Source organism: Antennarius striatus, chromosome 3 (assembly GCF_040054535.1).
Source record: "Antennarius striatus isolate MH-2024 chromosome 3, ASM4005453v1, whole genome shotgun sequence".
NCBI classification, from domain to species: Eukaryota; Metazoa; Chordata; class Actinopteri; order Lophiiformes; family Antennariidae; genus Antennarius; species Antennarius striatus.
The window spans coordinates 15,632,069-15,658,519 of NC_090778.1; the positions used below are offsets into that span (position 1 = coordinate 15,632,069).

The 26,451-nt window shown below is 37.7% G+C and overlaps 5 protein-coding genes across 12 annotated transcripts in view; 2 read left to right on the forward strand and 3 right to left on the reverse strand.

The window, feature by feature from the left end:
- LOC137592160 (rho guanine nucleotide exchange factor 28-like) overlaps positions 1-6,143 on the reverse strand; it is a 36,516-nt gene extending 30,373 nt beyond the window's left edge. For 2 of the 6 annotated variants that reach the window (XM_068310095.1, XM_068310094.1), the window contains exons 1-5: positions 6,039-6,142; positions 5,209-5,252; positions 1,885-2,026; positions 742-851; positions 155-341 (exon numbers count right to left, since the gene is read on the reverse strand). In XM_068310095.1, the coding sequence (XP_068166196.1) occupies positions 155-341; positions 742-851; positions 1,885-2,026; positions 5,209-5,241 (472 nt within the window). In that variant the 5' untranslated portion in view covers positions 5,242-5,252; positions 6,039-6,142. Of the gene's footprint in view, positions 1-154; positions 342-741; positions 852-1,884; positions 2,027-5,208; positions 5,253-6,038 lie in introns of all 6 variants that reach the window. The other 4 variants (XM_068310097.1, XM_068310099.1, XM_068310096.1 and 1 more) reach the window with 3 other exon arrangements.
- A 277-nt stretch (positions 6,144-6,420) lies between these two features.
- On the reverse strand, positions 6,421-13,308 carry utp15 (UTP15 small subunit processome component). Of its 3 annotated transcripts, none has more exons than XM_068310105.1 (12): positions 13,166-13,308; positions 10,871-10,962; positions 10,676-10,768; positions 10,379-10,563; positions 9,778-9,956; positions 9,347-9,472; positions 9,076-9,211; positions 8,866-8,950; positions 8,311-8,466; positions 8,116-8,217; positions 7,877-8,010; positions 6,421-7,753 (listed from the first exon to the last, which is right to left on the reverse strand). In XM_068310105.1, exons 2-12 carry the CDS (start codon positions 10,958-10,960, stop codon positions 7,453-7,455), a joined length of 1,587 nt encoding a protein of 528 aa, XP_068166206.1. In that variant the 5' UTR covers positions 10,961-10,962; positions 13,166-13,308; the 3' UTR covers positions 6,421-7,452. The 3 variants fall into 3 exon arrangements, with proteins under 3 accessions (XP_068166206.1, XP_068166205.1, XP_068166204.1); XM_068310104.1 differs by having other exon boundaries at positions 10,871-10,967; XM_068310103.1 differs by having other exon boundaries at positions 10,871-10,998.
- Positions 13,309-13,710: 402 nt separating this feature from the next.
- On the forward strand, positions 13,711-16,545 carry LOC137592593 (transcription factor BTF3-like). Its single transcript, XM_068310861.1, has 6 exons — positions 13,711-13,777; positions 15,070-15,138; positions 15,241-15,354; positions 15,712-15,913; positions 16,013-16,066; positions 16,339-16,545. The coding sequence occupies exons 2-6, from the start codon at positions 15,070-15,072 to the stop codon at positions 16,383-16,385; spliced, it is 486 nt and encodes a 161-aa protein (XP_068166962.1). The 5' UTR covers positions 13,711-13,777; the 3' UTR covers positions 16,386-16,545.
- Positions 16,546-18,444: 1,899 nt separating this feature from the next.
- On the forward strand, positions 18,445-20,582 carry il12b2 (interleukin 12B 2). The gene is made up of 7 exons (XM_068311070.1): positions 18,445-18,524; positions 18,808-18,889; positions 19,022-19,276; positions 19,395-19,494; positions 19,631-19,818; positions 20,081-20,229; positions 20,310-20,582. The coding sequence occupies exons 1-7, from the start codon at positions 18,492-18,494 to the stop codon at positions 20,427-20,429; spliced, it is 927 nt and encodes a 308-aa protein (XP_068167171.1). The 5' UTR covers positions 18,445-18,491; the 3' UTR covers positions 20,430-20,582.
- A 2,679-nt stretch (positions 20,583-23,261) lies between these two features.
- LOC137592718 (G-protein coupled receptor 183-like) lies at positions 23,262-25,710 on the reverse strand. The gene is made up of 2 exons (XM_068311069.1): positions 24,468-25,710; positions 23,262-24,386 (listed from the first exon to the last, which is right to left on the reverse strand). The coding sequence occupies exons 1-2, from the start codon at positions 25,349-25,351 to the stop codon at positions 24,329-24,331; spliced, it is 942 nt and encodes a 313-aa protein (XP_068167170.1). The 5' UTR covers positions 25,352-25,710; the 3' UTR covers positions 23,262-24,328.
- Positions 25,711-26,451: the final 741 nt, after the last annotated feature.

Genomic DNA, 26,451 nt, shown 5'->3' on the forward strand with positions numbered 1-26,451 from the left:
TATTCTCCCTTTGCCTTACTTAACAATTTAGAATAGCAAAATGTTCACAGACGTTGTTATATAATAAAAGCCAGATTCAATGTGGCACGGATCAACTTCAATATATCTGCACAAGAATTTCCGTTCAGCAAGATAACATAATCCCTTTTCTCACCGTCTCCACTGTGGCTCCCTAGTACATTCCAACTTTGGGGGATCACCAGGTTGGCCATGGCCAGGGCCACGTGACGATCCATAGCCCAGCGAGAGCTTTCCTGGCCCAGGTTGAAGAGGTTGCTCAGCTCCATGTAATCCGTGGAGGTCAAACAATGTCCCTGGATTACCAGGTGCTCTGCAAGGTCCTGATAATAAATAGGTAGTTACCAAGATACATCATGAAGTAACTGATTACTTACTTACACAAGGTAGCTGTGCAAAATGCAAGAAAAGAGACAAACAACATCAAAATACTGGTGTGGAAGTGAGCTAAGAAATTTCAATCATTTTCAATTCAAAGCAACACTGGAGAACTGTGACTTAAGGTTTATGATTCATTTTATGCGAAGTATGTGAACAGTGCATGCAATCCTATAAGTAACACTGAACACTTTCAAAGAATAACTATTATAATCATTCCAGTGCTAAGATGGTCATTACTCACGTCACACAAAGAACATAACACACAAAGAACTATGAACAAACAAGTAAGAATGAACATGCTTGCAGGACAAATGTGGGATCACACTTCTATTTCTTTGCTACCTGAGCATCATCCTGGACATATTCCAATGAAGCTCCACCCACCCAGGTGAGGGTTGTGGGTTCAGCGTACAGATAGGCCTGGACAGAAACCATCTCGGCAAGGTTATGTCCTGAGGAGGAACACAATGCAGCAAAAAACAGACTTAAAAAAAACTATTCCACATAGCTTTGAATTTTCGCAGTTCCATTAAGCATGTAAAGCAATATTAACAAAATAATCAGACACGGCTACTGTATTCTCATGCTCTGGAAACACAAAAACTACCAATAAAATATCCAATGAGGGCAAAATCTCAAAAAAAGGTGTCTGTTCCAAGCAAAAATTGCTTGTTTCTTGCACCTGTGTTTTTGTTTTCTTGTTTTGTATTTACAGTTACAATTTATACTTGAACCTGAGTACTTTGGCACAGAGAGTCGTCTAAGAATTTCATTTTACACTTGTGTGTGAAGACATTAAAGGCATTCTATTCTATTCTATTTTTAAAATGAAAGTAACTGAAAGCTGGTGTGTATAAAGAAAACTGCATAGGCGAATAATGTCTGTGGCAAACTAATGAAAATATTTACTACAAATTAAATTTTAAGAAAGGTTAAAATATGCGCTTTTATTTTTATTTTAAAGAATAATAAAAACAATTCCTTATTGTTTTGAAGGAAATTAGTCCCAGTTTTTCTTGTCCAGCGATTGTTGAGTGTGTACAAGCTTGAAGGAGTGCTTGTTGTCTGTGTCGACCTACATAGAGGCTCAGTAATGTTGACAATTTGTTTATGGAGTCATTTCCCTCCTGAGAGGAAGCTGATAAGATTTTGTGCCTTTCCAGACCACTGGTCACAGTGTGTGTGTGTGTGTGTGTGTGTGTGTGTGTGTGTGTGTGTGTGTGTGTGTGTGTGTGTGTCTCTGTGTGTGTGTGTGTGTGTGTGTGTGTGTGTGTGTGTGTGTGTGTGTGTGTGTGTGTGTGTGTGTGTGTGTGTGTCTGTGTGTGTGTGTGTGTGTGTGTGTGTGTGTGTGTGTGTGTGTGTGTGTGTGTGTGTCTGTGTGTGTGTGTGAGTGTTTTCCTTATATGAATATTTAGATTTTCTTAAATTTTGATGCAAAACACAGGAATTAGGCATCATGTGGACATACTGTACATATTAACATACCCGGCACTATAAAACAGAGCATGATGTCATTCTGAGCCCTGGTGACATGGACCAGTGTGGATCCCTCCAAAACAACATAGATCTCGGCCTCCTCTGGCACAGGTTCCAAATCATCCAGCAATGCAAATACCTTGGCTTGACCCTTTGATGGAGGGAGTTGAGAAAGTTTGAGAGGAAAATATTTTTAAAAAGGTGCTGTAGGTGAAGAGATACACAATTTGTATTCGTGAAGATACAGGCTCATTTGAGAAGAGACAAAGTACAACAAATCCCCTGACAGCATTCCTTTTGAGGGTACAATAATACATTCTCCTTCAATAAAAAGAGGAATGCCTTATTGTCTATTGCAAAGCCCTGACCCTAACAGGCCAGAACACTTTAGACTTCAGATCTGAGGCAGAAGAAGATGAAATAGGCCAGAGCAGTCACACCAATTTATACACTGAATGGTAGCCCTGAGAGAAAAAAAATCCCACCTGAGTATGTAAAACATGACTATAAATCTCCCGAGCCTGTAAATCCTGTCTTTAGAGACTGTGGTTAAAAGGTTATGGATGCCAGATTTATCTTGGATGGTGTCTTTTTAAAATGTTTGGTAGTAGAGCACATAGAACACATTTGATTCCAGTACCAAACTCATTACCTTGTAATATTCCATGGACCTTTCTGGACCAGACAATTTTGTCTGGGGAATTTAGCAGCTGAGTTGACATCTTGTTGTTTGTTTCACAAACTATTCCAATGTACTGCTCCGTGGTCCATGTCTGATTCTCAGGTGATCATTGCCGGTGCTTTTGGCGTTGGACAGGGGTTAACATGGGCAGGATGACTGGTCTGTGGCTAAGTAGGCCTTACCAGCGTTACCTGTTTCAGTATTCCGGGCTACAATAACCCCTTTATGGGATCAGGCAATGTGAGCCGGCTTTCGATCGTAAGGTGAATCAATAGGTTTTGGCACCAGGGACCCTGTCAACGGTTCACACTGTCCTTCCTTAGACCACTATAGTCTAAACCGACCACTGTAGACTAGGAACACTAAACAAGACATGCAGTTTTGTTGATGCTCTGACCCAGATGTCTAGCTACCATAAATTTGGGAGCATCAAAGTCTATTTAATGCTTACTTTTGGCCACTTTTCCCACTTCCAACATCTCAACGTCTACGTCTATGACTAGAGAAAGTTAAGTGTAGTTTCATTAATGCATACGGAGTTTCTGATGAATAGCTGTCTTTATATTTAATACAACTACAAATGTCCTTGATGAGAGGTCTTTTACAACTGAATTATTTACAGTCTTCTGGAATAAAAGCTTCAAGTGCTCCTAACCTACTTTCTAGAGCCACTTTAATCCATCAGCACTGAGGAAAATCATTGTATAAGACATCAATTTATCCACTTAAAGCAGGCTCAATAGACCAGACAATAAAGACGCATCATGACACTATGTGCAGATTACACAGAGAAAACTTTCTTGACCTGACTGGTCAATTATAATCAATCAACTATGAAGCAATGACCATCACATATTATTGTGGTAGAGTTAGAGAGTTTTCTTAAATAGTTTTCCTCTCAGTCTTAGGGAGTCTATTAGCCTTGCATCACCTCAACAGCTGACCTGATTTCTCTGATCCGAGAGGCTTTTCTCTTTATTTCTCTCACAGTCTTGGACAGACTGATATAAATAATCCTACTTCTATGTCTCACCCAACCCAATCTCTGGGTTCACTCATCCATTTTTTAAAATCTCTTTTTATTCTTCAATTGACAGAACATCAAAGTTCACCACAAGTTTTATAAGTTCTCCACAGCTTGTTCACTGCTGACATTCTTCACCTCTGTGTGACTGAACAGATGTTGCCCAACATTGATGCAGTGAAAGGAATTAATAGACCGAGTCTGATGACTATTTGAGGCAAAGGATTAGTTACAGTACATTAGTTAATATTTTTGTTATTATCCATTTTGAAATATTAGTTTGTTCTGCCATCCACAGTGGAACAGATGCTCATAAACTAATCGATGTGTGTGCATACTGTAAGATGACAGGCTTTCTGACTAAAACTACCTCCTGAATTTCCCTCTAGTGAAGCCATTATATCGTATCATATTTTATATTAGAGTCTGAGATAGAGCACTACTCCAACTGAATTTAGTGTTTTGTTTTGCTTTTAAATGGAGTTTCAAATTAACAACCAAATAATCTTAACATTATATATATGTATAGACATTCACATTTACTAAATAATATTTATTCAATAACTCAATTTAAGATATTATTTGAATACATCCCATATATTTGTACTGGTTTTTGACAACATGAATTTAAGATGAATGACAGTCCCATTAAACCCTGGTTTTGTTTTATGTGGCGAAAGTTACGCTAAAAGGCTAAAATGAGTAACATGGTAACAGCTGTCTCTGGCACATCAGCAGTTTAGTTATTGTGCAAAAAAGTGTCAGCATCTTACTCCCAGTTTCACAGAGTAAACTGAGTTATTCCATGTCTGTATTTATTCGCTCATTTGTGGCCTTCAACAGAAAAGAAGCACTGGAGCTGGTGGTGTAGCCACATTAAAAGTAAATAACAGAATTACAACCAAGTAGGCCGAGAGAAGATTAATTTGCCTGAATACAATGTGAGTCAGTTGTCCCCCTTTTGATCCACAGAGCAATGTTAGTTTTTGTTAATGATTGTGTACATTATTAAACTGAAACCAATGAAACAATATTTGACTGCAGTATGACTCCAAAACCAACCAATCCATTCAAAGGGAAAACATGACCAGAGATATTCACAAATCAAACTGACAGCAAACACACGTTCCAACACTGAGTGAGTGAAACACAAAGACAATAAACATAGGAGGCGTGAATCACAGAATTACTGATTTGCTAATTATATACACCAATGACAGTCTGCTTTTGTTAACATTATGCTGATGGAGAACTTTGTTTTTTCAAAAGAAACTATGATTCAGTGCTCAAATAATCCAACATCAAAAACAAGAAATGTTTAATTCAAAGATTAAGAAAGTCCCTGTTTGATTAAAGCCACAAACATCAGTCTCCTGTCATCATGGCGCCCTCACTGACCCTACTGCCAGATCTGAAGTCTCTGTAGTGATCCATAAGCAGAACAAGGTTATAGTAGAATATAATAGGTTAGATTTTTTAATGATTCGGTCATGAGCACAAAACCTCTACAACAAATATTTTTTTGAACCAAAACTCAATTTCCAAAGACGTTCCTGATGGACATCTAAGCCTTGAGATCAAATGAAACTGTTCTCACTTTTAATTGTGTCCTGGAGCACATACTCACATACAGAGGCACCTTTCTCCTGCTCAGCTTCATCTGAACATTAACTGCATGAAAAGAAACCCAGAGACAAACACAATAAGTGTAGACATGTGACTGCTACTTCTTCCGCTTTCGTTGGTTATTCGCTCTGCTCTTGTGATCCTGAAGCGATTACCAAACCTTATCTGTGCCAAGACGTGAATCTCTGATGACACAGGATCATCTTTTGATCTCAACTATGTGAATAATGATTTTAATGATGATACTTTGATATTCTGGTACACAGTGTGTACCAGAATATCAAACATGCCCTCATTTGATGTACGTTCAGTGTGTAGTTTATTCTTGTACTGTATATACATGTCTGCTAAACGGGAATCTTCAGTGCTACAATGTTCAGATATGCTCTTTACCAGCCATTGCATCATACAATTTTAAGAAACTACTTCCCATTGAAATTATCAAATTATATTTATGAGTACAAGTATATTAAATAATAATACAACAAGCAAGTGAAACGGTCACTAAAGTGAAAACATAAACAATTGAGAAATTCCTGACCTGAATTTTAGAAGTAGGCCACCCACATAGTGAATTTGGGATTTTAAAGGCCCTATATTGCATATTTAAAATTATATCCCACAAACAACAGCATTAAAAAAAAACATTTCATGCTCTTTATCAATAACTCAATTTTTTTTTGTCTATGCCAAATGCTGACCTATTTCATTTAAAAATGAGGTCTGCTGTTTCATAGGGCTACATGTCAGCATTTGTTAGGCTGATATGTTTACAACCTGTGAACAGCACACAAACTGAGATGTTGGAAACAAACACCCTGACGGACTCACCCTCCAGGAGCTCAAACTCGGACGGAAGAACCCTGAGAGCGCGTTGGAATTAAACTTGACTCATGTTCTGGAAGCTAACTGCTAATTGGTGTGTAGACGTCACAGCGACAAGTTGAGAAGTGGCGCAGAGTCGGCGCAGCTGCTGTTTGCGGTCTGAGCTGTAGCCTCCACTGACACAGCATCCTCCTCTGATGGGGATGATGATGATGATGCTGCGTCTTCCGCCTATGGAAGGGGATGTCACCTGGAGCGTACTCAAAGTTTACAGCGACCCCTAGTGGACGGCGATAAAACAGAGGCAGCAGCGGCGGACCTCCTTGTGCTGACACGTCAGGGATTTGTGCCGTATGTAAAAATAACCTGTACTTTTTTTCCACTTTTTTTTATTTATTTAATCAGCAACAAAGACACGCTACACAGACAAACATGAGCATAAGCCATCAGATGACAGACCTGTCGTTATGAACACATGCATGAGTTCACGTGATTCTTGTGTTGTGACTACAGCATCTGGCTGTGTGGGTTTGGGCCACTTTGTTGGTACTCCTCTTAATCTATGGTTTTGGTAAAAGTTTCCACACAGCAAAGGGAACCACACCAGTAAACGGTTCTAATGTACGCTATGATTAAAGAAAAAAATTCTCAGGTGACACAACCTGAGCAGGCATTGTAATGGTTCAGCACAAGCTCTGGATGCCATCCTGTGGCATAACGGCCCACATATTAACGGGTTTCAGAGGTGATGTACTGCATCACACTCAAACTAGTCCAGATTTCCATGGGTGCCAGGGGTCCTGCTGTTGCAGTGGTGGCCGGATAGAAACACTTGGAGATACGGTAGATATATTCAGTAGATATATTTGTGGATTCTGATTCTAAGATTTTTCCCGTTGTCATCTTTCTTCAGTTATCACAAAACCTGTCCTACATCAATATTTACATTATTTTATAGAGACATGTTTTCTCAAGTTTAAATCCCATGAATGCATAATCAGAAAATTTAACAATACAAGTGACTTAAGGTGATTTTTTTAAACCACTGGCACAATTTGCAAGAGACTGAATATAAAATCTTTTCTGCTTATAACCCCACCTATTACAAAAACACAATGAGAGGTGTGTACATACATTCACACCACATTTACCACTGAACGTTTCAGTACAAGACATCCATTAAAACTTACTCAACAAACACACAGATTGTTCTTACACTAAATACATGTCCATTGTTGCTGAGTGTGTGTTCAGGAGTTAAAACACCAGAGTGAGATCACTGGTTTGTCAGTGTCTTAAAATCTGTACCAGGATTCCGTTTGGTCACACGTCTTTGTCAGGAAACCTTTGTCGGATGTTTAATAAAGGTTTAATTTGTAAATTCACTAACATATTCCACAGCTGTTCATCCTTGGAGGCTTTAGGCGACCTGGAGCTGTGTATTTGAGCTACTCGTTTCTCCCTGAGCCAGGCCATTAGACCTGCTAATCCCACAGCATGGCACCTCCTTCCTGGGGAGGGTGGAGGCAAACATTGTGTCCAACATGCCAAGAACCTCCAGTAAGTCCTGCTGGTAGTCGATCTCCCTTTCCAGCAGCTCCTGCAGGCGCAGCAGCTGTCGGTCGATGACGGGGGATCGGCCGATGATTGACTGATAGATGTCCAGGATCATTTCAGCAGCAGTTATGAGGACAGGAGCAAACCTGGCATCAACCAAGTTCCTGGAGAAAAAAATTGGAAAAGGCTGAATTATTCATGTGATGAAATATATCTGTACAATTTGATGTACAAGCTGACACACAATGTGTGAACTTAATAAAGATACATGAGTAATGACAAGTTACCCTATGAGAAAGTTGAGCAACCGTGAAAGTGCCTGTTCGTCCCTTCCAGCCAGAGCATTTTTCAATGTTCCCCTTCGATTCAGTTCTTTTATTACAGCAACTGTAATCTCTGGCTTCTTCCATCTTGTCCATGTCTGTGAAAAAAAGTCACTTTTTCATGTTACTGAATCTAAATATAAAGGAACCTTGACAAAAAATGGTTTTAGGTTGAACCTAGTGTTATAAATGTATTTGCATACCTCCAGAGCAGTGTCCAAAGCTTTTGACACATTAAATTTCTTGAGCTGTTTATCATATTTGGCCAAATGTTGCCTTACTGGTTTACTGACAAGATAATCATCCTAGGGAAAAAAGGAGACAAAAAAACATGAAAATAGTCAGATCTAATCTCAGACTGTTAATGTCAGCTGCCACTGGTTATGAACCCAACAAACCTGTTTTGGAACGTAGTTCTTCCCCTTGACAAAAACCCGGTATGCTGGTCGTCGCCTTGGTTGTCCAGAGACTTCTTTTGACTCTTCGAGGCTTTTCCGGTGTTTGATACTAAGGACACTGTTGGTCATGCCCGCGACAATTGATGCATCGTCCGGCTGAGGAGAAACACAGTTATGCCGTAAATTCAGGCTCTGACCACATGCAATGAAAGAGCTGTGAGCAGTAATGTGTGTAATAATGGCAAAATATAGAAAAGATATTTGAAATAATGTTTTCATTATCATTTAATCACCTGAAACTAAAACCCACCGTGTTTTTGTTAACATAAAAAGGAACATTTTCTATCTAGAGGGAGTGACTTCATGTCACACCATCATGATGATTAGAATATAATGTCACCTTTCACAGAAACTGTATTTTAACTCAACTTTCACTTGTGGCCACAACTCCGTTTTTAAGTCACAGATAAATAGAATTTTTCCTGTCTCATTAGCATGTGGTAATCAGATGTCCTTCTTTACTAAAAAACAATGAAGTTGAGTGTGAGTTCTTACAGCCAAAGCCAGACTGAGGATGGAGGCAGCATAGTCAAAGTTGTGAACGACTTTATAATTGACTGTGCTGTACACCTTTACATGCCTGAAAGACAATGAATCTGTGTTACAGATCAGATAAGAACATTTACCATTATGCAAATGTCACAACAGAAAAAGCAGCATGCAGGTCTAATAGACCTGCATGCTGCACATACACCCATCCTATACCTGTCCAAAGAAGCAGACAGCAATCTCTGCCCATTGCTGCTGAGACACAAACAGGTAACCGTTTTGTGATGGTTCTTCAGTGACACAAGTGCTTGACCTCCTTTAAGGAGATCCCAAACTTTCACGTAACGTCCTCCTAAAAAATAACATCAATAAATGTTAGTTTAGTACACCCATTAACAGCACCTTTTGAAGCACCAGATAGACTCCTTTAAATGAAAGTCATCACTGACTGAATATCAGTTTGTACTGAGAATAATGCCATTCTTACCTGCAGAGACAAGGAGTCCCTCAGAAGGATAGAGAAGCACACTCTCCACTGGATGGCCATGGTTCATGGTCATCACACTCTTATCAACCCTGGCATCAAACAGTTTCACTGTATGGTCATAAGATCCTAGAGGTGAAAAAAACAAACTTTGTCATTAGTGCTTTGCTCAGAGATCACTCATTCATTCTTGTATCTTCTGTGGCACTCAGTAATCACAGTTCACCAAGTCATCCTTAGTTGTTAGATTAAGATTGATCAGTTTAACACTTGATATATCATAAAGTGCATGCTTTTTAGACATGTACTGCCTATAAAATGTGTGCTTTGCTCTAGATTGAACAAGCACTCGTACTAATAAACTAAAAAAGTTCATTTCCTGTGCCGCCACTTCTTTTTCTTGCGTTTCTTTAAGAATTGTAGCTTTCTCTCACCGGTAATGAAAAGATCCCTGTTGAGTTTACTAGCAACACCACAGCGAATGTAATCTGTGTGCTCTTGGTAAGAGTTGAGCTCTGTGGCATTCGGGATGTCCCAAAGTCGACAGGTGTAGTCGTCTGATCCTGTGAGGATCTGGTAATGGTCTGAGGTGAAATCTGTCACATGGACAGCCCTGAGCATAGAAACACAAGGTAAGAAAATGTTTTATGACAACTTTGTAGTTAAAACCCTTTATAATTTTTTTAGGTCATCATGAAATTCAATTGACGGATCACACAGAACACACACTTCATCAGAAAGTCAAAAGTTCTGAACAGGAGAACATTAGAATGATGGCTGAAATTTCAGATTTTTTCCAGTTGTTTTATTTAACCAATTCTGTTACTGTTTGGTTGAAGAGCACAACCTCATACTGTATCATTGTCAGCAAAAAAAAATCAAAAATCAAATTTTAAACTTGGATTTTAACTTGGAGTAGATATGCTCTTATCCCACCACCAAAACAACAAACAGCTCTACCACTTCACACATTTCTTCATTAGGTAACAGGGACAAATCCAAATTTAGCAGAATGTGATGCGCAAGGTTACCCACTTTTTGTGCCCTTTGAACATCCTGAGTGCCACCTTGCCTCCGACATCAAACAGTCTGACCACAGAGTCTTCACATCCTGCCACAAGCAGCTGACCATCTGACCTGAACCTCCCACTGTACGCCGTGTCTTTAAACCTTGTAAAGGCTTTCAGAGGCTCCTGGGAGAATGGACCATAAATATGGACCTTTGGAAAAATACAGAGTTAGAAAGACAAGAAACCTTATTTTTACCATCATTATTCACAGGGAGACAATAGTTTAACGTTAATTAAAATAAATTAAAACACTCCTACATACTCTTGTGAATGCTGTCACAGCAAAGTTATGTGGGGCTACTGGAGAGAAGTCTATGTTTGTGATTGCTCCAAATTCTTTTATTTGGACTGGAGTCTGTGTGGACAGAAATAAGACGCATTATTAAGGATGATAAACTAAATTAAGTGCGGCACTTTTTGCTCATAATATTAAGTGTATGATGTAGAAGTAACTCACCTTGTAGTTTTTCCAATACAGCGTGTCTTGTGTGACTTTCTCTCCAAGTTTAGGATAGACTTGGATTTGTGTAGGTTTAAATGAAGCCATGTCTGCGCTGGATGAGAAAGAATATTCTGACTGTCACACTACAAAACATAAAAATAAGGATATTGTTAGCAAGAAGCAAGACACCAAGACAGTACACTTGGACACAAGTTTAATAAAACAGGCTTTCATTGCACAAAATGGCTCAACAAACACTACAACCCTAGTCAGATTATGTGTATCGTGCAAGTGGTTATCAGTTGGTTCAAGATTATTTTAATTTCTTGGATTCCAGCATCAGGTTGTGAGCCAAGAAATTACATTTTTTTGAGTCACAAGGAAGTTCTCTCCAAGTTTGTTGATGCTGCCTGCATCAACAGTTTGTTGATTGAAATGATATTATATTAAGAATACAAAAAGCTGCAGCAATAAGCAACACTATTGCAGTAAATAGGGTATATCGAAAGTATCACCAAACAAATTGAAGTCACTCGGTGTACTTTCAATGCCACCTTTCAATTTCTGCCATAACAGCTGCATAGTTATTACACGTTATACAACATATTTCTCAGGAATTTTATGCAACTTCGAAACAGTCAGACAATGAAGGAATTAAACTCATTTTCTTTTGTTAGCTCCCATACAAAAACTAAGATATGGCGGCAACGTGTGATCAAGCATTAGTACTGCCAAAAGCAGTAATTTACAACTAGGAATGCTTCAAAAGTTTACCAAAAGCAAATGGTTTTATTTTACTGAAGAAGAAATACAGAAGTCCAAGGATGACAAAATCTTTACAGAAAATGCTTCACCATTCTTTCAACTACATGTAATTAATATGGTGTGCAAAAGGTTTGTTGCATCAAGAAACTAAGGCAAATTGTCAGTGTAAAAGAACCAGATGCCCCCTGTCTCCACCATAATTTGGGTTTGTGATTGTAATTTGGGTTATTTGTAGCTCATTGTCAGCAAAAATTTATTTTCAGTGAACCCCCCCTCAAAAAAACCACATCTCCAATCTTTTCCTTTCGGCTTTTCCCTTCAGGGGTAGCCACAGCGAATCAGTTGCCTCCATCTAACCCTGTCTTCTGCATCCTCTTCTCTCACACCAACGACCTTCTCTATCAACATCCTCAAAGCAAATACTGCTGTAGTACTCTTTTTTGGCATGAAACTACACTGCTGCTCACAAATGCTCACTTCTGCCTTTTGTCTAGCTTCTCTAGACCTTCTCTAGACCTTTAGTCTAGCTTCTCTTTCCCATAACTTCATTGTATGGCTCATCAGCTTTATTCCTTTGTAGTTGCCACAACTGTGCACATCTCCCTTGTTCTTAAAAATGGGCACCAGTACACTTCTCCATTCCTCAGGCATCTTCTCACTATCTAAGATCCTGTTGAACAACCCAGTCAGAAACTCTACTGCCACCTCTCCTTGACACTTCCAAACCTCTACAGGTATATCATCAGGACTGACTGCCTTTCCACTCTTCATCCTCTTCACTGCCCTCCTCACTTCATCCTGACTAATCTTTGCTACATCCTGGTCCACAACAGCCACCTCTTCTAGTCTTTGTTCTCTCTCATTTTCTACGTTCATCAACTTTTCAAAGTACTCTTTCCATCTTCCCATCACACTACTTCCTAAATTTCCCAGTTTGGGATAACGTATATCTATCTATCTATCTATCTATCTATCTATCTATCTACTGGCACCTGTCAATAGACTTCCATCCTATCCTTAATCACCCTAAACTGCTGCACGTCCTTCCCATCTCTGTCTCTCTGTCTTGCCAACCTGTATAGATCAGTATCTCCCTCCTTACTGTCTAACCTAGCATACAAGTCATTCCAACCTAGCATACAATTCAGTCATGCCCAACGCTGTTTCCACCGCCCAAAAATCTTAATACAGTAACAGTATACACAATGGTAAACAATCCCATTTTGATTTAAAGCTTCGGTTAGGTTGTCCCTTAACCCTTTTTCCTCCAACAAATAATGAAGTTAATAAAGATTACTTAACTAATGATTAAGTAATTCAAGACGTACGTCTTAATTGAGATTTATGGTAGTGGAGTCAAATACAATTTTGAAATATTTACAGGTAAAAAAATTCTTGATAGTTAAATTATTACTTCACTGATTTGACAATAAATGCAACTAATTTGACATACAGTATAGCTGAACCAACGTGCTCTGAACTTACAGAAAATAACAACTGCGCTTTAGTCGGGCAGGATTTTAGATTAATATGCCGTTTTCTCACCTTTAAGCGACAGGATCCACAGCGCTTATTTGTTTAATATCACTTGAGGAAATTAAACGATACTTGTGCTAGCTGTCCGAGTAAACCAAACGGGTTTTCTTTTTTATTTTAAAGACTTGTCACGTTGCCTCTTGTTGAAATGGAGGACGCCATGATTGAATTGTCAGTGCTTCCGTTTTGAACGGCATATCTTTATTGGTCACGACAGGGGCTTACAATTTTCAGAAACTTTTTTTATTTTTAATTTTTTTCTCTAAGTAATCTGCCACATATTTTGTGATAATTTAACCTAATTATGTATATGAATAAATCCAAACGTATTTTGGTAGATATCTTGAGTAATTTTGGTAATAAGGAAAATGCTCAAATACTCAAGATATTTAGAAAATATCGTAAAAAACAATATTAAAAATCGTCTGCGTGTTAGATTATGTATTTATTATTTAAAAAAATCGGAAGCAACAAATTAATGTTTTAATTACACACGAAAGTAAATTTAGGTAAAATGCTGGTACATCCGGGACGTCACTGATTTCTGACGTCATTTCCTTTTGTCTGTCTTTTCTACGAGCCTCCATCAACTGCGTGACCCGCGTGTATACAGAGTCCCAGGTTAGTTAATGTTTCTGTAACAACTGAGGCGGTCTAAGCCTAACTTTATATTTAACACAATATTTCTTGTGTCAAAATATGCTATGAAGGCTGTAACAACTATAAACTATACATCGATCCTAGCATGATTACAGAGCGATCTTAGCTTGACTTGCTAGCTAGCCGGCTGATCAATTTTCATAAATTCTCAGAATGGAGTAAAAAAAAAATTCCCAGTTTCGGTGAAGGAAAGGTCAGAATGAACTCACATCATATCTCTTCGTTATGACCGAGAAAGAAAGATAAGTTATGGAAGTTTTTCCACCAGCTGAGTCACTTTGTGGAATGTTCCGAACCTGATCGAGACACCGACTTGCGCTGCCCACCTCTGTCTCGTTCCCGTAGAACTTGAGACCAAAACGTGTGGAGCTATTTTTGACCTCTGACAGCTGTGCAGTCTTCTTAGTTTGAATGAACCTAAGTTGCGGGAGAGTTTTGGGAGCTTTGCGTTCGATAGCTCAGTGAAATTGTGAAAGCATAATTCCAGCTAATTTAAAACCACACTGTAGATTATTCAAAGCAGGATTGTTACTTATAATATCGAAACTATGTTTATCTGGTTTTTATTCTAATGAATGATCATGGCCTTCACAATAATTTAACACATTGTCATCCAAATAATTGTAATTGCTGATGTACTTGTCTTCTGATAATTTTACGTTGAATCAGTGTGATACGGCAAAATGAATACAGTAGATTTGTTTGGCGTTTTTATAATAACACTTGTGGCATGATAGTGCAGTGGGTTGCACTGTTGTAAGAAGGTTGGTTGGATTAACGTTTGGCTGTGGTTACCTGCTCAAGTTCAGTAAATTGAGTATGATGATGTGTCTGAATATGGTTTACAAGTTTTGACTAATACTTTAGTTAGCAGGCCATCCTGTTTCACTACCAAAGTACGGATTATGTGAAGTATGGCTTCACCACTATATGATCAATGAGGTGAATATCAGTGGATGCTTAGTGAAAACTTAAAGCTCCTCTTGGTGGAAGAAAAAGCTTATTCAGTATTCCAATTATAACAGAATAATCTCAACTCCAGGACATCATTAAGTGCTTGTCAAACAATACATTTTTGAAAATAACAAAGTGATTTGATTAAACTATGAAATTTGTATTCATCCTACAGTTTAAGTTATGCTAAACAATGACTATTGAATTACTCCTGATTTCCCATCTTCCAGACAGAATTTATTTCTAAAATTGCATATATTGAATAAGTAAAGATGTGGATATGCTGTCTTTTGTCTCAGATGAAGGAGTCAGTAATGAACCAGGAGAAGCTCACCAAACTGCAGGAACAGGTCCGCATTGGCGGCAAGGTGAGCTAAATTTTGCGAAGACAAAGTAGTTGAAGGAAATGTTTCCTATGAATTATGTCATCTAGAATGTATTGGCTAATATTTCACTCTTGTGCTGTATAGGGGACAGCCCGCAGAAAGAAGAAGGTGGTGCACAGAACAGCTACAGCAGATGACAAGAAGCTGCAGTTTTCCCTGAAGAAACTTGGAGTAAACAACATTTCTGGTATTGAAGAGGTACAGTATAGCCTATTTTAGATACACAGTAGGAAGAATGTTTTTCTTCCTGTCATGACTGCTGTTAGATTGGGGTTCTCATGTGATGATATAGCAGTAAATATGTTAAAACAAGACATATTTAACAAAACAAGGACTTGAGAAAATATCAAAATACCTTCAAATTAAGCATTTTAATTCCCAAATAAGTCCTGCAAAGATTAGCTCATTGGTTTACAAAGAAAATATTGACCAAACTGCTGTGGAACATTTTGTCATGATGTGAATGGTTGGAAAGGTGTTCCAGGAGTTTAATCATTCTGTTTGACACTAACCTCGAACTCTGCTTCTGTCCTTTTTCTCCTTTTATTTGCTTAGGTGAATATGTTCACAAACCAGGGGACAGTGATCCACTTTAATAACCCAAAGGTTCAGGCCTCCTTGGCTGCCAACACCTTTACAATCACAGGGCATGCTGAGAACAAACAGCTCACAGAGATGCTCCCAGGAATCCTAAACCAGCTAGGAGCCGACAGTCTGACCAGCCTCAGGAGATTAGCAGAGACCCTCCCCAAATCTGGTAATTTGAACACACTTACAGGTACTTAAAAGAGGTGTTTGTCCCTCTATGTTGTGTTGTAAATGTTTTGTTTTTTTGTCTTGTTCTTTCCATTCTTAGCTGGGGACAATGCCCCTATGGCTGCTGTTGAAGAGGAAGATGATGAGGTTCCAGGTAAGCAAATTTACACATTTAATTTTGTATGATTGTATTGTAGTCTAGCATTAGAATATCTGCAATATTAACAGTGGAGTATATTCTTTTAGCACACACCATATGCTAAAATAAAATCTGTGTATGTACAGAATGTGTGTCCAAGAATGAAATGGTCTCTGTTTCTGACAGAATCTGTGGTGACATTTTATAAATTCTTATATAGTATTGAAGTTTTATTTGTGTCAAAAATGTGAAAACGTTTAATTATTTTCCTTTGTTTTTGCTTTTAGATCTTGTTGAAAACTTTGACGAGGCTTCAAAGGATGAGGCAAACTAACAAACGCCAGAGAATTCGAGGACCTCTTGAGTCCAAGACGTTTGCTGCAGCTTTTTGTTATTTTTCATTACTTGGCTACAAACAAAAAATTACTTTTTAATTGTAATCCTGATGATTAAGCAAGAACTCAATTAAAATGTTCTTTTTATGACAACTGTTATCCACCCTTTTGTCTGATTTACTTTTTTCAGCCGTACAAGTGAAATGATGTTCTGTGAAATGTGCAAACCTTTCTCTTTGTCACACACTTCTCCCATCGGCATGACAGAATTGATTGTATCATTACACTTACATTTAAACTTCTGAGTTTTCTTTTTTAGTGAATACTTGATTGATTTTAATTCATATCAAAAGTCAAGTTCTGCAACTTGGTTATAGCAGTTGCTACTGGGAATGTAGCACAGACGAGTGGTTGAATTATTTGTCGTCAGTAGCTCTACAAATAATGACTTAAAGTTGATGCATAAAATGTCTGAAACCATAAATTTTCCCAAACTTTGATATTCTGTAGTGATATTAAAATATAGAGCCTACCTCCCAATTAAATTACCAGTACTGTGCATTAAATGACTGGTGTGGCAAAAAAAAGATTCTTCTGACATGTAACAAAATTGAAAAAAGTCAAGGAAAATACATAACAGGTTTAAATTATTTCCACAATAAGGTAAAAACTTCAAATGAAGCCTTATTAAAGCACAATGACAAAGTTTATATACCAGCAGATAGTTTCCTACTGGCCCCTTCCTGTTTGGATTAGTGATGGATGGATGCAGAAGGTAGTCTGAGATGGAAAAGGGTGGCATGCTGTGGTAACCCCCAACGTGACAAGTAGAAAGGAAAAGAATATCGTTTTTTTGGATGTGAATACAGTCTATCAATATAATTTTATAGTTAATTTTCTTTGTAGATTACAGTATTTTCCGCACTATAAGGTGCACCGAAAAGCCTTTAACATTTTTACAAAAACCGACAATACTCTTTATAATCCAGTGAGCTTTATATATGAAAAACAGTTTTAAAGTAGGCCTTTCATTGAAAGTGTGCCTTAGAATCAGATGCGCCTTAAAATCCAGTTCATCTTATATACGGAAAAGGTTTGAAATACGTCATTTGTTGTAGGTGCGCTTTATAGTCCAGTGTGCAGAAAATACTGTATCTATAGCGTTCACCTCCACTAGTGCCAATGTGTAAATAATGCTCTTTAGTTTTTTTTAAGAAACTGAAAACCAACTATTTTCTGTTTAGAAGAGAGGTGGTTGTGAATAATATGTCAGCAAGAGGTACTAACAATCTGAATGTCTGTTCATTGGTATTCATTGAAGAATGTCTTAGACTCATAAAACAAACTGTCAGAAGACTATGGAGAATTTAAACAGTAAATATCGACACTGTCCTTCACAAAACTTTTATTGCAAGGGTTTTTCTTTTACCCTGGGAATGCTTCTCACCAGATCTGTCACAGCATGAGGTCAGATAATTTGTTTGTGTGAGAATAAAACCATAAACAACAAGTGGATTACCTCATAAATGTCATGGGCAGGGAAAATCCAGTCGCTCATCCATCCTGCTTTCGTTGAAATTATGACGAAGAAACTGAAAAGGAAATATTTTTGATGTCACCAAGATGGGTTTTATCTGGCTATGCATAATGTATATAAAAGATAAGCATTTTTAAATGCTTTCAGTGTTTCTGCGCAGCAAAGAAATAAGAGAGAATATGTAGGGTTTATGGGATAGTAGCTTTGTTAATTAGGTATTATATATTTCAGATGTAATATTCCATGTTGAGAGCTCAGGGCAACCCCCCACCCCCCTGCACACCCACATATACTTCTTATCTCCATCTCTTAGGCAATAATTTGAAACTCAGTTTATCTGAATATAAAATTGGACATGCAAAGCATTAGAGGAAATACCTCTGCCCACCATGTGTCAACAGGATCTCAAATCAGTTGATAGTGACGGTGGTGATGATGATGATGATGATGATGATGATGATGATGATACATGCTGTATTCAGCACTATAAAATGGTTTACGGTCAGTCGCAGCACACCATCATCTGGATCGCCACGACTGAAGTTCTGCTCTTCAGTTAAGTTTTTTAATGTCATCTCTTCAGTGCAACATCATCCAGATGGTAAGAAACAAACTGTGGTGATCAATACAGGGAATTAATGCTTAATAAATTTGGAGAAAATTATCAAAGTTGATCTTCTGGTTATTTACATTATAACATATTTTGTCAACTAAAATTATTTAGGCAATTGTTTCACAAATGTAACAAAGATCATTTTTGCTTTTCAGTCAAAGTTGAAATTAACAACAATCACTTGCATAAAGAGAATTTAATTACCACTGAATTATTTTTATTTTTTTTTAATTTTCAATAATATCTCTCTCGTTGTCGTATATTCTCTCAGAAGCCTTTTACTCTGTGGCTCTTTGGCACTCTGCTCGTCACCCTCACCAGAGCTGACAAACCCTACCCGTTTCCAGAAAACTGTATGTCTTATTTGTGGCAGACATAAAGTTTTTACAACAAATTTTCCATGTCCTATACGGTTCTAAATGAGTTCATTTTTACATGTCAACATTTGTGGTTTTGTTTATGTGGCTGAATCAACAAACATGCAGATATGGTGGCAAAGACAAACAGTTCAGTCACTCTGATCTGCAATACCACAACAGAGGAAGCTGTTACATGGAAGTTTGGAAATAGCATGAAGAAGATGGAGAATGTTCGTTTGGTCAAACATTACAGACAAGACGGCCAAAATCTGAACATTTCAGACTTAGACTATCCCATGTTTGGAAATTACAGCTGCTGGAAAGGAGCTGAGATGTTATCATCAGTCTATTTGTTTATAGAGGAGGATTTGGATAATATAGGTGAGACATTCTTGTTTCATTTTTCATTTATTCTGAAATGTAAATGATTGGAATCTCTTTAAAATAGTTGAATTGTTTTTGACTTAACTGTTTTTACTCACTTCCTGTTTCCTTATAGATTATCTGCAATGTTTGGCGAAGTCCTATCACTGTAACTTCACATGTACATGGAACAACAGTGAATACATAGCAGTGCGCCTTGAACTGAGACATGACTGGTATATATAGAAACACAAATTGAAGTATAGAGCAATAATGTTGATTATAACATTTCAAGATGGATCAATATATATAGGATTGTGGCTTCTGTCACTCAGTGTATTACTGCAACTCATATTTACTGCTCTTCTGTAGCAATATGCGTGAGAAGTCCTGCTGGATCAGCAGCAGCAAGCAGCTCCCGGATGGGCGATTCCAGTTTGAGATCTCCCACTCCCTCTCACCCTACGTTGAGGAAAGCACCAGGTTCAAAGTCACTGCCGAGGCCATCAAGGGCAACTATTTCAGAAAGAGAATCAAGACATTTTATCTGAGAGATATCAGTAAGCTGCATGCATCTGAGCTGCTTTAGTAGCATTCAACAAAACACTTCTGAGATTAAGCTGCAAACAGCACTTTTTACCAATAAAAAGTTTTAAATGTCAGCCATATAAATTAAATTTATATGCAGCTTGTCTTCACAGATGAAAACAAACATTTTAAAGCTAAGAGTGTCTTTGTTAATAAATGTGATGAATTCAGCAAAATGTTGGTTCACCTTGAATGATTTCTCTCTGGCTTTTCTTTCTCCTTCTTTCTGTCCAGTTCAACCTGATCCTCCCAAGATTGTCAAGTGCCAGAAGGAGGGGGACAAACTGAATGTGACTATTGATCCACCATCCACCTGGTCAACTCCTCACAGCTTCTTTAAATTGGAATACGAAATTGAATACAAACACACAGACGACAATCAGGTATGTACTGAAACAGTCCAGTGATTCTGCTTTACTGTCCAGTGAATTTGGTTTTCTTATCGTGTGACCTGTCTGACTAGGTTGGAAAGTCTCAATCAGCTCTGATTCCAGGAAATATCTGGGAGCTGAAGGTTCACTGCAGAGACTCACTGATTGGCTCCCACTGGAGCCAATGGACCCCCACAATGCTAATCCACTGACATCATCTGAACCAACGCTGGCTGATTCTTCTGTCTTTGTGCATTTCAATGTCCTCCATGTCTTTTCTGCCACTGTCTTGCAATTACTTTTTGTTAAAGTTTACTTATAAGTCATTTCTTCGTTTCCGTTCATTAAAGACTATCAATATGGAACGCTTCTTTTGCACTTATATTAAATTTATGACTCAAACTACTTATTTGCATATTCATTTAATATTTCTTTTTGAAGTCATAAACACAAAAAGTTGTGGAAACACATTAACAGACCAATTGTGATCAATTTAAAAAAAGTTAATCAATTTGGGTTCTTATAATCTTCAGACGTCCAGATGAAGATTAATGGAAACCTCTGGGTAACAAAGACATTACATGATGATATGGTTACTTTTTCCTCATAATTTATAAGGGGAACCTTTCTGTAATTGAATCTAAAACTGTGCTGACAGTTGAATAACTAATGGCGGTTCTGGGAACCAAAATGTATTCAAGTGAAAAATAATCAGTAATTAAATATGCATTTCATTGATAGATTCCACTTGGGTCAGCATTTTACCCACGTATTCACAGTATAGTCATGAAATTTCTGTGAATATGTTGACGTGTCTGAATACTATGGTCATATAATGTCTATCAAAAGAGCTTTCTGTTTCCTTACTTGTGTGTTCCTTCCTCTTTTTTATGTCTCCAACTTGTTTAAGTAAGGGGAAATAGAAATCCCCTTCAAAGTACCTTATCTACATAGAGGTGGATAACTTAATAGAAATGTTACTGAGTGTCTGAATTTTATGTTCCTTTAATTTATGAGTCAAAGCAGCAAATTAGAGTTTTTTTCTTTCACCTTGACTTAAATACTGTATATATAAATATATAAATAGTGTGTTTGGAGAAGCAAAAGTCATCATACATTAATAATGAGATCATGGTTTTAAACTAGCAAATTAATACACTAAAGCATTTTAGGGTTGTCATGTTTAAAGTAATACACAATAAAAGTATTTTCTTTGAAAAAAAAAAGATAGCATAATGGCATATGCTTGTTCAAGCAGTTAAAAACAAAAAAGGTAACAGATTTTAATCAGCTGTACCCGTTTGAACAACCAGATTTCTTGTAGAATACTTATCAGAATTGTATTTTGTTGTTTTTATGTAGTTTTACATCCTGCTTCAAAGCTGTGATGTATTGTAATGTCAGTGTTCTTGTGTTTCAACGAAAGAAGAGAAACATAAGAGAGCAAAGATCCTGAGTGGAGCTAAACTTCAATGTTCAATACGAATCAAAATAAATATTTTCTTGAGCATGAAACTATTTCTCTGATCCAGTTTGTTAAGTGTCTAAACCAAGGGTAAGTATTTGGAATGTTTCAGATTGTAAATTCAAGCACTTTGCATTCAAGAAAGAACAATGCATATCAAGCTTGTAGATGTCAGGGAAGAAAAGTGTTTTCAAAACTTTTTCTCCTTTATAGCATTTCACCAGAAATTAATGTGGGATGCATGAAACCCATTGTACCTTAATTCTCCATAAATTTTATAATGTTGTCTTTTACCTGGTTTTATGTATGTATGCTAAGTTTGTCTGCACAGTATTTTATTGTTGTTTTATCACTCTTGTTTTTTGTAATTTTCCTTAATTTCTGTTTAATTCTTGTTTTTATGTTCATGTGGGGGTTTTTCTGCGTGAGTTTAACTATTTTATTGTGTGAAATGTACTATACAGTGAAATGTGGAAGTATTATTGTTATTATTGTTGTTGTTGTTGTTATTAATAATAACAACTATATAAATACAGTGCAACTAACATTAAGACAAAGAACCATAATAAGAACTGTAGAATAATAAGAATAATAAAGAGGTGTCCACTAAATCCAACCTTCATGAAAGCGATAATGTTATCAATTACTGTCCGTATTCTATGGAGTGCATTTCATTCAGCAACAACAGTACGTAATACTACAGCTACTACCAATGGTAATTACATCCCGCTTCGAAGCGGTGATGTATTGTAATTGTCAGTGTTCGTGCGTTCGTTCGTTCGTCCGTTGGACCAGTAATGAAATTATTATTAGTATTATTATATTAATGGATGAAGCTGAAGGCAGCGCAGTTCTGACTGCTGATAAAGACACATGATAATGACAGTCAGTGGTGGATGAGGTCACAGATTGAAGCACCTCCAGAAGGACCTGCCTTGTTCCTGCTGGGCCTGGACGTTTAAAACAGGCTGACAGTCATTCAGACCTCTTTATTTTTGTAACAATTTCACTTTTTGTCCTTGCATGCTAGGATGTAGATCAAAAGATGCCTTCAAAGACAAGCGCTGTCATGGGTTGTGAGTTCCATTCCTGCCAATGTTCCCTCTTCAGTCTCATTCCACTCAAGCATTCCACTCACAACGTCATGCACTTCACAACAGCAAGAACTCCTTTAACAGATTGTATCTCATCAGCGGTTCAGAAACTCAGCATCACAGGGAAATTCTTTTCTGCCATAAAGAGAAATCTCTTTCCTTTATGCTGGGAAAAAGAAATGATCACATCTGCATATGACTTTGTGCTCAGCTGATGGTGAATAATTCACCAGTGGAGTCACCAGACTCCTCATTGCAGGTTATGTATTACTAATGTTTTTAAATCATAGGTTTGATACACTACTGTATCAAACAGAATGCTCTGCCACCTGCAGAGGACAAGGCAGCAACTACATTTCTCCTGGTTTGTGTTTAGATAATATATTACTAATGCTAGATCATAGACCAGTGTCTATGGTGAATCAGTGCTTAAACATGTATCACAGTAAAGCAAACTTTCACTATTCCATTGATACTTTGTTCTATTTATTATCTGTACAACATGAGTATAACAGAAAAGAAACGAGCTGCTTAAACATGCACATCAATCAAGTAGCAAGGACAGTGAAAAAATCCCCCCTTAGTTTCTGATCACATTGATAATTTCCACTTTAAGACAAAAAAGAATTTGGTGATCTAGTTAGGATATCCAGAAATGAGTTTTGATGAACTGTTGTGATTGTGTAACGTCTAGTAATAAAACCAGTGAAAGATCTCACAGCCATCACACTCCACATCCGCTTAAAAAGATCTGAAGATAAACCCAGACCAAGTTCACTGAAACAACTCATAAATATGTGCACATTTTGTTGTTGACACTCATATTTTGCTGCATGAAACTTGTGTAACCATGGTGAATAGAGTAATCAGATAAGTTTTAAGTACTTATTCCACCCTAAGAATAATCCCAGTATAATGTAAAATAGTCTCTCTAGTGTGTGTACTATAAAACAGGACCTTTTGGGCAAAATAAGTATTCACAATGGTTTACATTTGACAGCTTCATGGGGCCAAAGGTTTTATACCTTTTAGTGTTTTTTCCCCTCATACTGGTCTTTAAACTTTTGTTCAGTATGTGATATTCAAATGACCAATGTATTTGTGGAGTTCTGATGTTGTAATCGTTATCAGTTTACAGACTTGATCGATAAAGGTTTCAGGAAACATGTCTTAAAATGAAAAAATTGCTTTATACACGTGTTTTTTTTCTTTGAAACACATTTTTAAATTTACAAATTTTAAAATACACAGTGTGTAGGATATAAATATGAATATATTTTGACTCTTGACAATTATTCAAGGATATTTTGAAGAGTCGACAGCTTTCTAGAAAAAAAAAGTGAGTGTTTGAACAACAATAACAACAGCTCAGGGTTTGTATTAATTCATTGGAACCATTTTTGTCTCTAGAAAAACCAGGAAACAGAGAAAATGAGATATTGAGGTAGTTTGTAAATCAAAGAATCGCTCATTAAAATGTCTTAACCCAGTGTCAGGCATCCTTTCCTTCACCCAGCTGGTGGTGTGGAACCCATGGACTACTGGTTGACAGTCAGTGCGCCTCCTGAGATCTCCTCTTCACACCAGGCTGCAGAGAACAGGAACCAACCCTGAAGGAAACATGAGAACAAAGCTGCTGTGAAGACGATGACAATGTGGATTAGATTCTGGGGGAATACCTATACTCGCACCTCTTCTTGCATCTTGGACACATTCTGCCCCACACTTTTCTCACGATGGCTTCCCTCAGGATCGGACTCCCCCACATATACATCCCCGGGGTGCACACAGCACTGAAACGAGCCATGATGGCGAACAGATTGGTCGCCTCGTTCCTAAACTTCAATCCGCGTCCCATCAGCACTCTGAGGATGATATTCACAAAAGAAGGACCCCACAACACCAAGAAGCTGATCACAACAAAAATCAGGATTCGTATGGATTCTTTCTTGCTCTCCTTCTCTGCTCCGGGGGGGTCTTTCTCCAGCTGGTATTTGGCGATCACGAACAGTTTGATGGTCATGATGACTTTGGTGATCACAAACACTTGCAAGCAGACAACACCGAAAACATACAGCTGAATGGATTTTGAAAGTGGTAAGAATATTAGAAGTGTGGTCTGACCGTATATGTGAAGCCAGCAGTACACGTTAACAGCGATCACCACTTGGCGCGAAATGAACCGCGCGTAAAGGAACGGATGACAGACGGCGAAGTAGCGGTCAAATTGCGCAAATAAAAATGTCAGGACGTTTACCCCGAGGAGAGACGGCAACATGTTATAAGTTCCATTTCTGGACGGGTACCCCTCCTGCACATCAAACAGACCCAAGTAATACACAGACAACCCCACCAGCGTGTCAGCAATACTGGTGTTCAGCATGAAGATGAACCTGTTCTGGAGACGCAGCCGTCTGGTGGCCAGAATGGTGATGGCCACAGGTCCGGCTACCAGAACAGCAGTGGTGGCGAACAAAATCTGGAAAATGAAGATGAGAAAATCTTCTAAACTGTCGAAGTCTACCGAGAGGGGGATTCCTGCAGTCATAGAGCCGGAGCGGTTGGAGAGAAGCATTGTTTCAATGACGCAGCTGCGCTTGGACCTCGGTATATAGCTGCCTGATGAACCTCCACCCGCATGTAAACCCAAACTTTTCTCCCCCCAAGAGACATGACATCACCTGCCATTCATGGTTAAATGTTTAATTCAGAATTAACATTTAGCATTTTACTTATTGTGTTAGTTCCTTTTACTGATCATTTTTTGCTTGAATCATTATTCATTATTCATTCAGATCATTATTAACTCTTTATTCATGTTAATGCTTCCAACACTGAAAGCAGATTTTATGTGTTCTAATGACACTAGTCGATTTTTTTATTTTATTTTATAAAGTCACTGTTATCCAGTGAATTAAGTGAATTAAGATTACAAAAATTCCAAGGTACAACTGCAATGAAAAAATATTACATTTTTGGTAAATTATTAAATGTAAATTATCCCAACCTATAAAATAATTCTTTAGAATGACTGTTATAGTTTTTTGGAGTTTGAGTTTGCAACCCAAAACTACAAAATCTTGTGAGAGAAGCGGGTTGTAGTGAAAATTTAAATTGTCAACTTGTACGAGGTCTATGTTGGTACAGGAAGGTATTTTCTGGTAATTAGAAATGAAATTAAAAATATCTTAATTACATGCATAATATGAAATACTAGTATGGTGGCCGAAGCTCTTCCTGTAACAGTTTTTAGAACAACAGTTTATTCCTGACTCAACCACAACCTAAACCAAAACCAGATCAAGAGTATCAAGATCAAAATGAGAATGAAAACCAAAAGGAAGTTCAAATCCAATCTGGAGCTCTCATAAGCATAGTTCAGATTGATTTTTCCTTTACCTGATGGGGGTGATGATGATCAATAATACAGTATCCTCAAAACAAATGAATACATAAATATTTGTTTCTCCATTGTCATGGTGAATGATAAAAGCTTATTCCTCACGTCTCACTGAGGGTCAGATCATAAAGATCATGAGATAACAGACCCTATGGAGCATGTTTGTCAAACTCAAGTCCCAGGGGCCAAATGTGGCCCACCACATCACTTCATGTGGCCCGCAGAGCAGAAAGGATCAGAGTGTCTAAAAATAAATACAGTGCGCCCTGGAGCGT

Excerpts from the sequence above, each read along its gene's own strand:
- LOC137592718 (XM_068311069.1), bottom strand. The coding sequence starts at position 25,351 with ATGCTTCTCTCCAACCGCTCCGGCTCTATGACTGCAGGAATCCCCCTC. Across the intron at positions 24,387-24,467 it reads TGTCCAAGATGCAAGAAGAG|GGTTGGTTCCTGTTCTCTGC; the intron begins GTGCGAGTATAG and ends TGTTTCCTTCAG.
- il12b2 (XM_068311070.1), top strand. The coding sequence starts at position 18,492 with ATGTCATCTCTTCAGTGCAACATCATCCAGATG. Across the intron at positions 18,525-18,807 it reads AGTGCAACATCATCCAGATG|AAGCCTTTTACTCTGTGGCT; the intron begins GTAAGAAACAAA and ends ATATTCTCTCAG. Across the intron at positions 20,230-20,309 it reads AACACACAGACGACAATCAG|GTTGGAAAGTCTCAATCAGC; the intron begins GTATGTACTGAA and ends CTGTCTGACTAG.
- utp15 (XM_068310105.1), bottom strand. The coding sequence starts at position 10,960 with ATGGCTTCATTTAAACCTACACAAATCCAAGTCTATCCTAAACTTGGA. Across the intron at positions 10,564-10,675 it reads CTGTGACAGCATTCACAAGA|GTCCATATTTATGGTCCATT; the intron begins GTATGTAGGAGT and ends ATTTTTCCAAAG. Across the intron at positions 9,212-9,346 it reads GGGACTCCTTGTCTCTGCAG|GAGGACGTTACGTGAAAGTT; the intron begins GTAAGAATGGCA and ends GTTATTTTTTAG.
- LOC137592593 (XM_068310861.1), top strand. The coding sequence starts at position 15,070 with ATGAAGGAGTCAGTAATGAACCAGGAGAAGCTCACCAAACTGCAGGAA. Across the intron at positions 15,139-15,240 it reads AGGTCCGCATTGGCGGCAAG|GGGACAGCCCGCAGAAAGAA; the intron begins GTGAGCTAAATT and ends TGTGCTGTATAG. Across the intron at positions 15,914-16,012 it reads AGAGACCCTCCCCAAATCTG|CTGGGGACAATGCCCCTATG; the intron begins GTAATTTGAACA and ends TTCCATTCTTAG.